The sequence below is a fragment of the Episyrphus balteatus genome, chromosome 3 (genome assembly GCF_945859705.1).
Source record: "Episyrphus balteatus chromosome 3, idEpiBalt1.1, whole genome shotgun sequence".
NCBI lineage: Eukaryota > Metazoa > Arthropoda > Insecta > Diptera > Syrphidae > Episyrphus > Episyrphus balteatus.
Window position 1 is genome coordinate 51,411,289 of NC_079136.1, and position 15,677 is coordinate 51,426,965.

At 29.4% G+C, this 15,677-nt stretch overlaps 2 protein-coding genes across 4 annotated transcripts in view; both read left to right on the plus strand.

Moving 5' to 3' along the window:
• LOC129913967 (sodium-independent sulfate anion transporter) overlaps window positions 1–2,703 on the plus strand; it is a 40,515-nt gene extending 37,812 nt beyond the window's left edge. Inside the window, exon 7 of one of the 2 annotated variants that reach the window (XM_055992980.1) lies at window positions 1,484–2,703. In XM_055992980.1, the coding sequence (XP_055848955.1) occupies window positions 1,484–1,992 (509 nt within the window). In that variant the 3' untranslated portion in view covers window positions 1,993–2,703. The remainder of the gene's footprint in view (window positions 1–1,483) is intronic. The other variant, XM_055992979.1, reaches the window with a different exon arrangement.
• A 3,766-nt stretch (window positions 2,704–6,469) lies between these two features.
• LOC129914001 (tetraspanin-13) lies at window positions 6,470–13,190 on the plus strand. 2 transcript variants are annotated; one of them, XM_055993023.1, is made up of 5 exons: window positions 6,470–6,766; window positions 6,914–7,081; window positions 10,950–11,291; window positions 11,408–11,906; window positions 13,047–13,190. In XM_055993023.1, the coding sequence occupies exons 1-4, from the start codon at window positions 6,707–6,709 to the stop codon at window positions 11,480–11,482; spliced, it is 645 nt and encodes a 214-aa protein (XP_055848998.1). In that variant the 5' UTR covers window positions 6,470–6,706; the 3' UTR covers window positions 11,483–11,906; window positions 13,047–13,190. The 2 variants fall into 2 exon arrangements, with proteins under 2 accessions (XP_055848998.1, XP_055848996.1); XM_055993021.1 differs by lacking the exon at window positions 11,408–11,906 and having other exon boundaries at window positions 6,471–6,766.
• The last annotated feature ends 2,487 nt before the right edge of the window (window positions 13,191–15,677 follow it).

Consider the following 15,677-nt stretch of genomic DNA (forward strand, 5'->3'; position numbering starts at 1 on the left):
TAAAATAATTGAACTTACTGATAAACTCGAAGGTTTTCTCGCTAAAAAAAACGGATAGCTGTGGTAAAAACAAAAGTTTCTTTGGTTTAAATAAGTTAGCTGTAAAAATTTCGGTTCTCCCCATACAAATCACAAATCACTCAGGTAATATCACTAGATTTGAGGGTAAAACCACAAGTCGCCCCTTTAAAACCACGGATATCATCTCTTTAATTTATCGGTCATCCGGTACGTTTTTCTGTGGGAACACCATGAGCCTCGGAAAATCTGGGTTTTTCTTTAATGTTAAATTCCGGAGCACTGCTGTAAAATTAAAGGTTTTCTCGGTTTAAGCACGAGCAGCTTCCAAAAATCTCTGCTTTCTCTATTAAATGAGACCTTTTTTAGCTATAATTTAAGGGCCATCCAGTAGAATCAAGGGTTTCATCGGTAGAAACACGAGTTGCATTCTATAATCTCCGGTTTTCTCGCTTAAATCTATGTGTCCCCAGTTAAATTCTCCGTTAAATCAAGAATCACTCTGTCAAGAGGACAAAATTCAAAAGTTTAATCACAGCAGTCAACTCGATAAATAACAGGTATAGGCCCACTAGTCAATCAGGAAAAATCGACATTAACATGTTTTTGTTGCTCTAGTTGTTGCCTCGATAAAATTACACGTTTCCACAATAAATCAAAGAAGTACATGGTGGCAAAAACATGGATAGTAAAAATATCGCAAAAACCTAGAATTATAAAATTTCTTCATTTTCGGTTCATGTTAAAAGTGAAGGCCCAATTCAGCCACTTTGTCTACAAACCACTTATAAATTTATCCAGCCACGCATTTAGCATCCATGAATTAATTTATTATAATTTATAAAAACATCGCAAAAAACATAGAATTAAAATTTTTACATTAACGGTTCACGTTAAAAGTGCTAGCCCAATTCAGCCACTTTGTCTTGTCTAGCTATGCTTTAAGCCTCCATGAGTTAATTTATTATAATTCATAAAAATATCGCAAAAACACATTGAATTCAAATTTCTATATTAACAGTTCATGTTCAAAATGTAGGCCAAATTCAACCGCTTTGTCAGCTTAAAATTGATGAGCTTATTTCTTATAATTTATAAAAACATCGCAAATACATAGAATTAAATTTTGTATATTAAAAGTGTGGGGCCTACACAGCCACTTTGTTAGCTTTAAATTTTTTCCGGTCACGTGTTTAGCCTCTATAAATTAATTTCTTATAATTCACGAAAACTTCGCAAAAAACATAGAATTAAATTTTCTACATTAAAGGTTTATGTTTAAAGTATAGGCCCCATTTAGCCGCTTTGTCTTCAAAACCTTTTCATTTCTTTCGTTCAGCTTAGTTTTAAATTTTTCATAAAATTTCTTTGGATCAATTTATTGAATTGCATTTTTACTACATATTTTGCTTTTTATCTAAGCTTTACTCAAATATGTGAATAAAACAACTTATTCCCATTTCAGAAATCGATTTACTACCTGGATTGGCAACATTCCTTGCATGCCTGGCTCTACCCTTAGAAGTTGGAATTCTCCTTGGAATGGGTCTAAATGTCATCTTTATTCTCTACAATGCAGCTCGACCAAAACTAACAACCGAAATTCTAACAACCCCCGGTGGAGTTGAATATCTCATAATCACCCCTGATCGCTGTTTAATCTTTCCCTCAGTGGATTATGTACGCAATCTTGTTACTAAACATTCAATGCGTCAAAATCTACCAGTTGTCATTGATGCATCACATGTCTATGGAGCTGACTATACAGCTGCCACAGTAATTGAATCACTCTTCCATGATTTTGCTGATCGTGGTCAATTGCTTTTCTTCTATAATCTTAAACCAAGTGTTTGTACTATTTTTGAGAGTCTTACACCTGATGATTTTGCTGTTTATTATCAAGAAGAACAATTAGATGAATTACTTAAAGAAAGAAATTACTCACAACAAAAGAAACCAGAAGTGACAGTGTAACTTTAAGTTATAAGTGATAAGTTTTTTTTCTTCTGGAATGGTTTTTGTTAACTACCATGTATTGAACTCGCTGTAGTTGTTGTTGTGATTCTAAATTTAAAAGTGTTTAAAAAAATCACTTTTACATTTAGACAAAAAAAAAAAGGGTAGGACCTCTAAAAGTGTCTTACATAACTGCACACACTAATTTTTAAGTACGATATTTATTTATTTAGTTTTTTAATTAAATATAAAACAACTTTTTGTATAAGAATTTGTTTAAGTATAGGTTAGCCTCTTAGAATTAAAAATGATTTTATAAACCAATCAAAAACACTCAATTGTTGATTTACTGACAAATTTTTGTTGGGTCAAAATTCACTGACAGATTATTACCCATTTTAAACTACACTTCCTTAAAAGAATAATATTCGTTTATAAAGAAGAATATTGACAACTTTCAGTGAATTGGTACTCATGCTCATTAAAAATTGTATCTTTCTAAATAAAAAAAAAAAAAATTCGTTAAGTTGGTTTTAAAAAGTTCTTGGGACCGTTTATGTATTACATAGATATTTTAGTCATGTTTAAATCGTACGATAATGTACTTAGAGTGAACTAAATAGCTATTGCAATATTATGCAGACACATTTATAATTATTGTAATTTGAAATATAAAAACTTTTAGTTATTAAGTTTAATTTTAAAAATAATAAATACGAGATGTTGAATAAAGAAATTTAGTTTAAATAATCTGGATTACCTATCAGTTTAATTTCCATTATGAATATCATTTTCCTTTACTCAATATTTTTAGATTTTATTTTACTTTTCACCACAATTTAGTACTTCAGAGTACTTTCTGGATTTACTCCAGATTTTAATAAGATTTACACATTTATGATACGGTTTGTAATTCTATACACTACGAAGGATCTTGTACCTCTATGAATGTGGAGTCCAAACCCCGAAATGTCCTCAAGATTCCATATTTTGGCCAGACAATGGTCAACTGATTATGTTATTTAATTAGCAGAGAAAATTTTCCTAAGCAAACAAAAATTAAAACAAAAATATTCTACATACGCCACAGTGACCTGATAGTTTTAATGCACTGTTTGATATCGCTTGGGGGAGTTTTCTCTGTTCTGTTGTTTACACAGCTGCCGTTAACTCTTACTCTCATACTTTCTGTACATTGTCTAACCTTATGAACTTTTGAAATTAAAAGAATATTTTTTTAACTGTTCTTAAATGTACCTGCCATAAAATCATTTTCTTAGTTTTAAAAACTTGGAATTTAAAAACTAAGAAAAACATTCAAAAATGTTTGAAAATTGAATAAAAAGTAAAAGTTTGTTATACAAGAAACGTAGACAATTAATTTCGCGTCTTTTATGTTAAAACACTTTTTCGATATTCTGAATATTAAAAAAGTTACAGGCCAAAAAAGTAAAAAACCCAGAAAATAGAAAATTTTCAAGTTTTGAGCACTTTTATCAAAATTATGAAAAAAAACTTCCGAGAAAAGATTGTTTACCTAAGTATGAACCATTTACTAAGCAAAAAAGGCAAAAAGCCATAATTCTTTGCGTATGTGTCCTTTTTTACTTAGTATCTCACAACTTTGTTTATGAACACGCCTTTGGCGTATGAACACGCCTTTTTACTTAAAATCAATAACAGGTGTGTTTTTTATTACCACCGGTCTTAACTGGACAAAAAAAACGCCTCGGGGCTTAACCTGAAATCTTGGCAGCACTGTATATTGAATGTTCCGAAAACAGCAGACACAACAAAAATTTAGAGTTGTCATATTTTTCGCTTTCGTCATTTTCTTGTATTTTTCATGTATGTTTTACAAAGAGATACAAAAATGTATGCTAGCAAAACTATTTTAATACATTTTGTCCTTCCAAACGTGAGTTTTCACGTTTTTAAACAAATTCTAAACAATTTATGAAAAAATTAGTTTGGTAGCACAGATTTAAAACTCTTCAAAAAGTTAAGCCCAGAGAAATCTCCGGGCTAAACAACTAAGCCCAAGGGGCTAAGGTGTTGTTGTATTTAACATGTAAATTGCTTAGCCCAGACTGCGTTTTGTTTGTCCAGTTAAGACCGGTTGTAATAAAAAACACACCTAACGTTGATTTAAAAATTAAGAAAAATTTTCAAAAATATTAATTTCGGATTTTTTTTTAATTTAAATTTTTTTTTTTGAAAATCAAATTTTTCAAAAGGGGTCAAATAGTTCCAAAAAAATAGATTTTCCATCATTTTACATAGATAAAAAATCAAAAATTAGAAAATATTATGGTGTTTTATAGCCTCATTTTTGGCATGTGCAAACAAAATTTCAAATGCAAAAAATTTTTCTTATTTGACCTAATCCAGAAAAACTAAGTACGTCATCGTGTTCAGCATACTCAAATTATCTTTAGTAGATATGAGAGCCCTCTGTCGGAAAAAAAAGTTCCTTTTTCGAACACAGTGTATTTATATCGGCCGAATCTTTTTACAATCAGGTACATATTTCATAGACATGCGACAGGTTTCAGGGGACAATTTTTTAAATGAACACTTGACAATTGTGTAAATTCTGAGTTTCCGCCAAGTATTGATAGTGAAGTGACAAGTTCTTTAAACCATTTAAAATTACATATTTACTTCTCGAATGAAAGTGATAAATATTCTGAAATGCAATTGAGTGGAATACGCTTTCCTTGGCTTTAAAAAAAAGATTTAACAGATTAATGACAAATTTTCCGACTGTAACAGTAAAGCAGAAAAAATCGGTCATAATTGGAAGCATCCCATAAAAAGAAAATATGCCCTTGGTGCTAAAATCCAAGTATTATGTGCGTAATACCGAATTAAGTTTTCTGAAAGCAAATGTCATATAAAATTGGATCAAAATGTCTGTCGCGAAACAAATAACCCGAGGTATCTCGTTAACCAGAAAAACAAATCGTATCCAAAAAAAATTAGCCAGATTTTACCAAAAAAAAACCGGCTTAATATCTGGAAAACACTTTCCGTTTTGTTTGGAAAATGACTGAGATACATTAGCGAAAAAACTTAAACTATTTAGTAAAATGCTAAACCATTTTTAGTAAATTACTAAGTTGTTGAATTATTATTTTTGATGTTTTTTTGTTTTTTTTTTTAAGTTATTTAATTTTTTTAACTATGAATTAATGTCTATTTTTGCTTATGAAATGTTATGAAACATCTTTTATTTTATTGGTTTAAGTTAATTACAAGATTATGGCAATTTTTCCGACTCTTTTCATTTAGCCAAAAGAGCACATTTGCACTCTTCATGTGTTTTACTTATTAAAATAGGGCGTAGGTTTTTCCATATTCTTTTAAATGTTTTAAAAATATTTAATTTAAAGGTGCGAAAACCAGAAATAATAAAATTCAATTTAGGTACTAAAAACTACAAAAGTGGATATGCGCCCTTTTTACTTAGCACGGCATTGCACATCTTATGTGTTTTACTAAGCAAAAAGGGCGTATGTCCATTTTCTCTTAAAATACACAACATATAATAAAATCATGAATGCCATAAAATAATACATTTTTTGAAAAGAATACATCATTTTTTTAAAATTTTGAAAAATAATAAATTTAAGGGTGCGAAATCCAGAAACACTAAAATTCATTTATCTCAAAACTACAAAAATGGATATGCGCCCTTTTTGCTTAGAACGGCAGACTATTCACTACTACAAAAATTATTAATATCCCTTTTCTACCAAATGAATAAACTTAAAAATACAAAATTGCACGTCTTCAATTTTCACTTGTAAGACAAGGCTATAAAATACTCACTAATCATTTAAGATTCAAGATTTGAAAAAAAAAAAAATTTAAAAAAAGTAAAAATAAAAAACAAAAAAGTGCATTTTTTACCAAAAAGTATAATTAACTTTTGTATTTATAGCGATTAAAAAAAAAGTTTTATAACAGAGTTGTAGAGAATTTTAAGTTAAACAATATTTTTTCGGAAGGTTTTTTTTCATAATTTTGATAAAAACTGCTCTCAAAACTTGAAAATTTTCATATTTTTCCTGTTTTTACTATTTTGGCTTGTAACTTTTTTAATATTCAAAATATCGAAAAAATGTTCTTAGCATTAAAAAAGGCGAAATTTAACTGTTCTAGAATCAACAGAAGTCGCGATATTTAAAAATTAAAATCCAAGATGGTGGCCAAAATAAGTTAAACAATATCTCTGCTTTTGGCCCTCGGACTTATGAGCCTGCAACTAAATTTCATTGGTTCACTTTATTCTATTTTAATAGATCTACTTCACTGATTTGTAGTGTAGTTTTTTCCCTTTTAATATCGCCATCTATATTTCGAATGCAGAAATTACACATTATATACATATGATAACCGAATATAACTATCTCATTCTTTCGCACTGTCTAAAACATAAATTTTGACACTTGCACATCATTTTCGTTGTCTTCTTTTGTCTTTTTTGTCTATGAACTGGTGCGAGCGAAGTCAAACAAAAGTGAGAGTTGCCAGTGCAGGTGCACTACCTACCTACATCAAATGTTGTAATTGTACGAAAGAAGAAAAGAACGCACAGATTTCTTTATCAACATTCAATCAACGAAAATTAATCAAAAAAAACTAATAAATTAACTTTTAAATAATAAATAAAAGTTTAAATTGAATTCTTTGATTGTTTGTAAGTGTTTTCAATAAACCAGCAATTATGTGCGGAGGTTTTACGTGCTCGAAAAACGCTCTTATTGCACTCAATATTCTTTATGTGGTAAGCTTTTTCAAAGGAGCAGATCTCCTTCCCAACCCCCAAAGGAGTTCTGTTTTTTTCTTATTGATTTTTCTTTTTGTTATTTCCATCGAACTTTTTTGAGGAACTATTTTCTTTTAATGCAAATTACTTTTTCTTATAATACAGCTTGTGGGCTTCCTTTTAATTGGAGTTGGTGTCTATGGACGGGCAGCTTCGATTGTAACAAATCTTCCAATTGTCAGTGGCATACTGGCATGTGGAGTTATTCTAATTTTAATATCAATGCTTGGACTGGCGGGAGCTGTAAAACATCATCAAGTTATGCTGTTCTTTGTATCCTTTAAAAAAAAAAAAATTCTTTATAATTTATTGAATCTTTTATAGAAAATATTTCATCAGATAGGGTCACAATATTGTAAGGTCAATCACATTCAATTTTTTTATGATAACATTTTTTTTTATTATCAGTTACTATGACGGAGTTTATGCCTTATCAGTAGCTTGCTTCTCTGCAAAATCAAATTTTTCTATCACTCATCTTTCTGTATGTAAATTTCTTGCTACTGGAAATTACGTTTGCCTTAAAAAGATTTTGTATAAACAATCGATTGGTTTTTTTTTTGGTAAACAGACATAGTATAGGTAGTATCCAACGACAATGTATAGATGCAAATTACTTTTTTTTTTAAGTTTATGAATAATTAGATTGTAGTCGAAGTGGTTGCCTAAAAAAAAAAAGCATACTAATGTGTGTGTTGCGTTGTCATGGCAACTAAAATGCAAATATTTCCTCTTTGCAGGTACAATATTCATTATCTGAATTGTATACTTTTTCTCTCATACGTAATCAGCTCACTTTATGTCTTTCAATGTCAATATTTTGAAATCTTAATAAAATTAATGCTAAGGCATGCATAGGTACCTACTGATAACTACTTTATATAAGAATAGATACAGTCAAACTTCTTTATAACGAACCTTCAAGGAAACAAAAAATTGCTTCGTTTTAAAGAAGTTTTATAAAAAATTCGTTATATAGAAAATTTATTTTTTAACACTACATGTGTTCTTTTAAAATAATATGGCACAAAAAAGAACTCATCTTAAGGAAATTTATTCATTTATATTTTTTAGTTAAAACATATCAACTTTGAAATTGAACAAGCACATAAATCTTAACTTTAAAATTTTAAGTTAATTCTTTAATATTGTTGATAGTGTACTAAACGACACATCAAATTTTTCAGCCACATATTTTTCTTTTCTCCACTTTTAATTTCATCAATATTCGCCAATTTCTCTCATAGCGAAATAGCCTTGTGATTGCTAACTTAAAATGTAAACTCAAACGAACGATTCACCTGTCTACATAATATGCGTACAATTTCTAAAACATAATATGTAATGTAGCCTTCATGCATCCAAACATACATACATACAATAACTTTAAGAAAATTCTTGCCAAAATGGGGGGTCCCCTTTTAAAACTCGGTATAAAAATCTAGTGAGCTTTTTTTTTCAAATTTGAAAATTGACATTTCGTTATAAAGAAACGAATGTGCTCTTGGGTCAAAAAAATTAGTTCTTTATAAAGAGAATTACGCTATAGGGAACTTCGTTAAAAAGAAACTAATTCGTATGGAATGTTTTTATAGGGGAAGGGGAACGAAATGAAATTTGCTATAGAGAAAATTACGTTATAAAGAAGTTCGTTATAAAGAAGTTTGACTGTATATCGCCCACTTTGGTCGAGGGGCGGCAAGATCGATCAAAATTAAAATTTCAAAATTATTCTTTTATTCCATATTACACATGATGTGTTTTTTTAAACACACAGTGTTAGCCCCGATGCTTCGTGTTTTGTGAACCTACTCAATTTAACCAACCCTAATATAAAACTGTTCCGAATATGGAATCTCCTAATCGTGATCTCAATGCTACCTTCATTAAAATAGTTAAGTAGGGAATTGCGATAGTAAAAAGGCAAGAATTTTTATTTGTCATATTCTCATATTCGCGGTCAATAATGAAAAGAAAGAATGCTCTTTGTGTCTTCTTCGAGTCTGTTCAAAATTTAAAAAAATCCAGCACAACGCCAAAAACCACGAATCTGCATTTTTGGACATTTTCACTTTAATGCGCCATTTTACTTATCTATTCACTGCGTGGATCCCAATCCTTCATCTGTTGCCTAGAAGCCTAATCTATCCATTTCCGTTGCACGAGTTTCCATAAGATTGCATGAGTTTCCAAAACTTTGAAGCCTTTTTTTTTTTTTTGAGTTGGTAATCCGGAAGAATTCTCAAAAACGTAACCATCAAAAGAACCATCTTCAACCAACACTTCTTGTTTCGATTGTGAAGTTGCTAATGTTTTCTGTGATTTGTTATAGAAACATTCCTTAAAACTCCAAGGTTATTTGGAAATGTCCTGCAAACTGTAGGTAAATAGGGCGTTGCAAGATGATAATAATTTGAGTAAAAACGTTTTTAAAAACTTACATTAATAGTTGTAAGATTTTTGTAAGTACGCAGCCAAATTTTATTGATAACTTTTGATAAAATGAATTTACTATTTTTGAGATTTCGAAAATACATACATATATGTGGTTATGGTTATTAAATTTGTTGTTTTTAACATTTCTTTAAGTTTGTCTATTTTGATTTACCGGAAAGGTAAGTCACTTATGTAAGATTTACGAAAGTAATAAATTAAACTTGTGCACTTGTTTGATCCCCACCTTACCGTTAGATGATAACTTGCAAATAAGGTTAAGTAAGTTGTTTAATTTCCGTATGTTTTTAAGCCCATCAAACAGAAAACCGACTAGTGAACAGTGTGTTTTAGTTTTGTAGACCCAAACGCGGCGAAACTCAGAGTTGTGCCTTCTAAGTTTTACTTATATAAATACTTTCGAGATAACGATCTGACTTGACATTATGAAAATAGAACATGCAAAAAAAAGTAGGTCTCGCAATTCTGTCTGTTCATATTACGAGGTGCAGCATAAAACACTGGAGCGAATTACTTTGATTTTGGTAGTTATGGGTTTTTGGTGATTTCCTAAGACCAAAATTAACGGTACTTTCCATTTCCATACGACCAACATGGAAAATGTAGTTTTCCTCAAAAACGGCTCATTCGATTTTGATTGAAAAAATTCATGTACTGTGGCAAATATGAATCTACTAGCAAATCTTAAAAATTTTTTTTTTTCTCTCTGAACGGCTATACTAATACTACTTCACAGTACATAGAGTGCAATGATATTTACACCAGAACAAACAAACAACAACATTCGATCACATCATACCGAAACGAATGCTATTTTTTAACCATAATGTAAGAAGCAAATGTGCGCTTTTTAACGTCTTAAAAAAATATTTTTCAATAAATAAGACGATATGTATTCGGTGTATTTGAATTCAGCGAATGAGGTACTTGAAGTAAAATCGAGTGTCATGAAACTTGTTTTAAGATATTCATAATTTAATGCAGACTTTAAGTGTTAATGTTAAGAAATTTAAACAAAAACAAATGGTTGTCTGTAAAGTCGATTTACTTGAAAACGTTATAAGATGAAAAATTACATACTTTTTTGTTTTCAAAATTTATAAGACGTTGCCTTTCTATTCTTTTATCATTTTATCAATTTTTGTATATGAAAAGCTTACAAACAAATTACATATATCTAAAAGCATAATATTTTTTCATGAAAAACGAAAAAAAATACCTTTTTATAAATTTTATAACATCTAAAAGCTAATTATTTCAGCTTAAAATATTCACCACAATCATGTTGGTACGACATCTACAAAAAGAGATGGAATTTTTTGAATGCCATCAGTAGCTAGCCTTACTGTAAAAGATCTCCACAGTTATTTTGTGGAAATTTTGCACTTTTGGAGCATAAGATTGTACAGCTTGTAGAACATTTACTGTTATGTAAGATATATCAAATGAAAGGTTATATTATTTATTTACGAAATAAATCAAATTTGTAAGTGTTGTGACCTTTTAAAAAACTATCAAAAAAGGTAGTCGGCTTCTTCGACCCATCTTTCTAGAATGAAACCAACTGTGTTTACTGTGGTTATTACAACAAACAAAAAAAAAAACTTGGAAAAACCATAAAAAGTACTATTAAAAAAAAACTCATATTATTTATTCTGCAAGTTATTATCCTTAACAAACTAAATAGTACATGATCATCCTCTTCCTGTTGTTCCTCATTCAATTCTCAATTGCCAGTTCATGTCTAGCAGTTAACTCGGTCCAACAACAAGAATTGGCTGAACAAGGATGGAATAATGTACCAAATTCAATTAGGAAGGAAGTTCAAGATACCTTCTTTTGTTGTGGCTTCAATTCAACATCAATTTCGACTGAAGATACTTCGTGTGATATAATTAATAAACAATGTTGCATCGGTTCGTTCGATATGAGCTGTCAATGTCCACCATGTCTACCAATGCTTGAGGATAAAATTGATTATGCTTTCAAATTGTGTGGTGGTGTTGGAATATTCTTCAGTTTTACTGAGGTAAGTTTTTATTACAGAAATTACAACAAAAAGCATAATTATTTATTAACCATTCAAGTAACTTTACTAATACAAATAACATTTATTATATTCCATTTACTAATTCTATTTAACAGTTTGTTGGTGTTTGGTTAACTGTTCGCTATCGAAATCAAAAGGATCCTCGAGGATTGCCAAGTGCATTCCTTTAAAATAGAGATTCTCTTCATTCACCTTCATTTCCTCCACAGTTTTTAACATCGCTTTAAGTTAAATAATCCGATCAACAAAAAAAAAATTATGAAGATGCATTATTCTAATATTAATGAGAGATGTTTTAACAAGAGAGACGACCCCCCGTGTGTGTGTGTGCTATTAAAATAATCATTTCCTAAACAAAACAAAAAAATTAAATACGCGCCAGTGTTTAAAAAATAATCCATAATTTATTATTAATCGAAAGTATTATTTTAAACGAAACATTAACCATATATTTGTGTTTGTTGTGCTTGTAAACTTAAACTTAAGCTTTTAACGTAACTTTTAAGGGAAGAACAAGTATTTAATTTTTGTTTGCTCTTTGGGTTTAAATTTTCAATTTTCGAAAACATTTGGAGAACAACCTATTTTACCTAGGTGAGATTAATTTTTTTCGGCTTTTTCAATGTGTTATCGTTTTGTTTTAAAACAATCATTGTAAAGTTTTATAGTTATTTTATTTATTTTTTCATGTAGTTTGGATACTGTTATTTATTTATTATTATTTTTTTTTTTTTTTCAAAATATTACAATTGAGGAGTAACTTTTCAAAAGGAGGTAAAATCACTTTCACTTTTTTCAAGCTAAGTGTGCAGTTCCGTTCTCCATATTCCAACGCTTAATTTAACTAGCATAAGTTAAATCAAAACTGCAAATTAATCCCACAAATCGACCTCTGAAATCCGGTGAAAACTAAAAATCGTATGAAAAATCACAATTTTAGGTTTTGTTTTTCGATTTTCTGAGAAATGACAAAAAATGTTTTAAGCCCCTCCTCAAAGCGAAATACTGCAAAAAATACAGTAGACCACTCCACCCATAAATTTCGATAAAGTGTCGATAAAAAATAGGTACAGAACAATTTAATCAATTGCATTCTTCGCCAGGAAGCGAACATTCGTCACAATTCCGTCCTGAAATAGGCTATCAATGTATCCAAGTCAATAGATTTAAGAATTAGTCACAAAATCTCCTTGTTAAAGCATAAAATTAGGTTCTCATCCGATCTTGACTGCCTATTTTTATGTGAAATGGTGAAAGAACCAAGATTCTTTGTAAGAATGTCTTACTGCTTAAATGCCTTCTTAGTTCGTAAATACAACGAATAGCAAAAAAAATTCTCTCTTCGATTTCAGCAATAATGTCATTTCCCAAAGTAATAGTGGTAAACAAAGTCTCCACTTCAATAAAATTAAAAATTGTATAAATGTCGGATTTTTTTGGATATATTTCTCTCTTCTTGAATGTGGAGATAACGAGTTTTCGTGAATTCGGGATCTAGTCTTTAGCATATAGCCTTTGTGTGTCATATAAGATTAGGGATTGAGATTAATGCACTTTTATCTTTTTGTAGATGCTCCTAATTTCATTTCATATAAAGTTAATTGTTTATTTTGTTATCATTTACCATTACTAACGTTTAATTATTTTCTTTAGTATGTAAGTACATTGTTTAGTAAATATGTTGTTGTTGACCACGTACATATTCAATTCTAATTTCTGTACAATTAATTTCAGGTTTTAGCTGTCTTTATAGCTCGTCATTACAGAAATCAGCACGATCCTGCCTATTTACCCGCTCGCGCAGTTTTTCCCACCACAGGCTATATCTACTAGATATACAAAAAAAAAAAAAAAACAAGCTCTTTTGTACCTGCAAAACTACGATCTATCCACCAAATATTTCGCGATCTACATAATAATATTTTATGAGTTGATAAAGTTTTGCGCAAAACAGCTTACATACAAAAAAAAATGAACCTATTTGACAAACCAAAATCCTTTCCCAAAAGGCTGACAATGATTCTACGAGTATGCCGATGCTGACCCGTAAACGATGGGTTCTGCTTATAATATGCTCTAACTGCAATATACAAACTTCTGAGATTATTATTTTTTTTTTTTTTGTGTTTATACTATATATTTTAAAGCTATTATAATAATTATGTTTTACAAAATTGATGTAAGTGTAGGTGTATATTTTTAATGACAGCTATTTTGTCGTTTTTTATTTTTTAATCAAAATCAAGTCTTAAATTGTTGTTCCTTAATGTAGGCTCTTTTATAAAAAAAATTTAAAAAAATAACTACCTAAAGAGTCACAGAGATTAATGTATATGTTAGTGTACCTTTTATCCTAAATAACAAACAAAACAAAAAGAATGTAGTTCCAATATTAGTTGCTACGTGTTTACCTATTAATAGCTAACAAACATAAAACTGAAAAAAAACCTACCTAATAAGATAAATAGCAAATCTCAGAATTATAATGTGTGTCTTTTTAGTATCCTGATTTCGCTATTTGATTATAAATTTTATCATAAAGAAAAACATAGATTCTATACAAAAAAAAAACAATGCTATATAAAATAATAAAATTATAATACATTCATTATACAATACATCACATATAGAAATACAACAATAACAAGAACACGTTAAATTTTGAAAAAAAACTAACACACAAACAAAATACATTAAAAAAAAAATAACATAATAATTCTTTGTATTCCGTGCTGTGATTGAAATATAACGTCTTTAAAATAATTCTCACAAGTTGTTTTTATGAAAAAATAATTTAATTATTGGAATTTGACAAAATAACTTCAATAATTGCGCTAAGTGAATGTTTACCTATTTTCAAAATATGTTGCATTCAAGCTTAGAACAAAATAACAGTGGAACATAAGAGAAAGCAATTAAAAAGTTTACCGAAAAAAAAACTGCAAAACCAATAAAATTAGAAGCAAAAAAAAAACCAACCACCAACAGTCAAATTGTGATTAAGGTAAGTGAAACTTCGTCCATATTCCGGAAAGTTTTACAAACTTTTTATAAAAATAATATTTGTAATCGGTTTAAAATACGTACAATCTAATAATAGCTGTGTTTTATTTTCCTTGTGATCCGGATCAGATCATCATCAACAAAACAAAATCCTCTGCTTTTGTTGTAAAGCTAATAAAAACAATGATCTGATCTGGATTACGAGGAAAATAAAACACAGCTAATAATATAATTAACTACCTTTGTTCGATTAAAAATCAATAATAACACTGGTAAGCAAAAAGAAAGAAAAATCAAGAGCAAAAACTTTGTCATTTTATTTTAATTGACTTTAGTGTGCTGAATTTAAAACTGTTAACAGATTTATTCTATCCCGTCTAGTTTTTGAGATTTACTTGTCACTATTTTTTCCGCTATAAAGTTTCAAAAACTTATTTTTACTCTAATTCTATTTTATGTTTAATCCAAATTATATATTTTACCGTAATAGGGTAATCTGCCCTATTGTTGGCAACCCCCAATGATTGGCATCTTGATTTTAAAAACCATTAACTTTTTAGTTTTGGTTGATAATTTTTGCCGCAAATATTTATATTATATTTTAAAAAGTCACTCTTATACACTCCTTTTGTTTTGTTTTTTTTGTGATATTCTTAGCAAACGATTAAGAGAAGAGTTTTGAGTTTAAAGTGGTAATATTTCTGTGGCCTCAATCAATAACCGCTTAAGTCGAAAAAAAAAACAAAATTTAGTTTTACAATAATGCTCCGCATTTTTTAATTTGCCTCAAAAACAACTCAATCTTTTCTTAACTCGATCTAGATAGTTTAAACTATCGTTTTTAATAGTTAAAAAATTAAAAAGATGTAGATTTAGCATAAGGTAGCATCATAAGACCTCTCAAAAAATTTTATCTTAACTCACTTAAGCGGTTATTGGTTGTGGCCACAGATTTATGCAGAAATGAAGAACATTATTGTTAAGTGAGACTTTCTTGAACAAATAACCTTTAAAGAGAATGATATAAAAATATAAAATCTTCATTTTAAATTAATCGGTTTGCATTTTATACTAATCAAGCCTGAACGGCAGACTTATTCGGAGGTAACCTTACCTGCGAAGTACATTACATACTTCCCTTAAATCTAAATTTGGATCAAAATTTGTTTATATTTATTTCTTTCGTCTAGACAGAGGTGCGCTTTAAACGGTTTTGAAGATTTTGGAATCTTGTTGGTGATTCCCAACGACCGACAGAAAATCTGTTTCCGTCTACGCTGAAACGGAGTCGGATTTCCACCATGGCTATTCTCAAACTCAACCCAAAATTTTGATTGAAAATATTAAGATTCGTATTCAGCA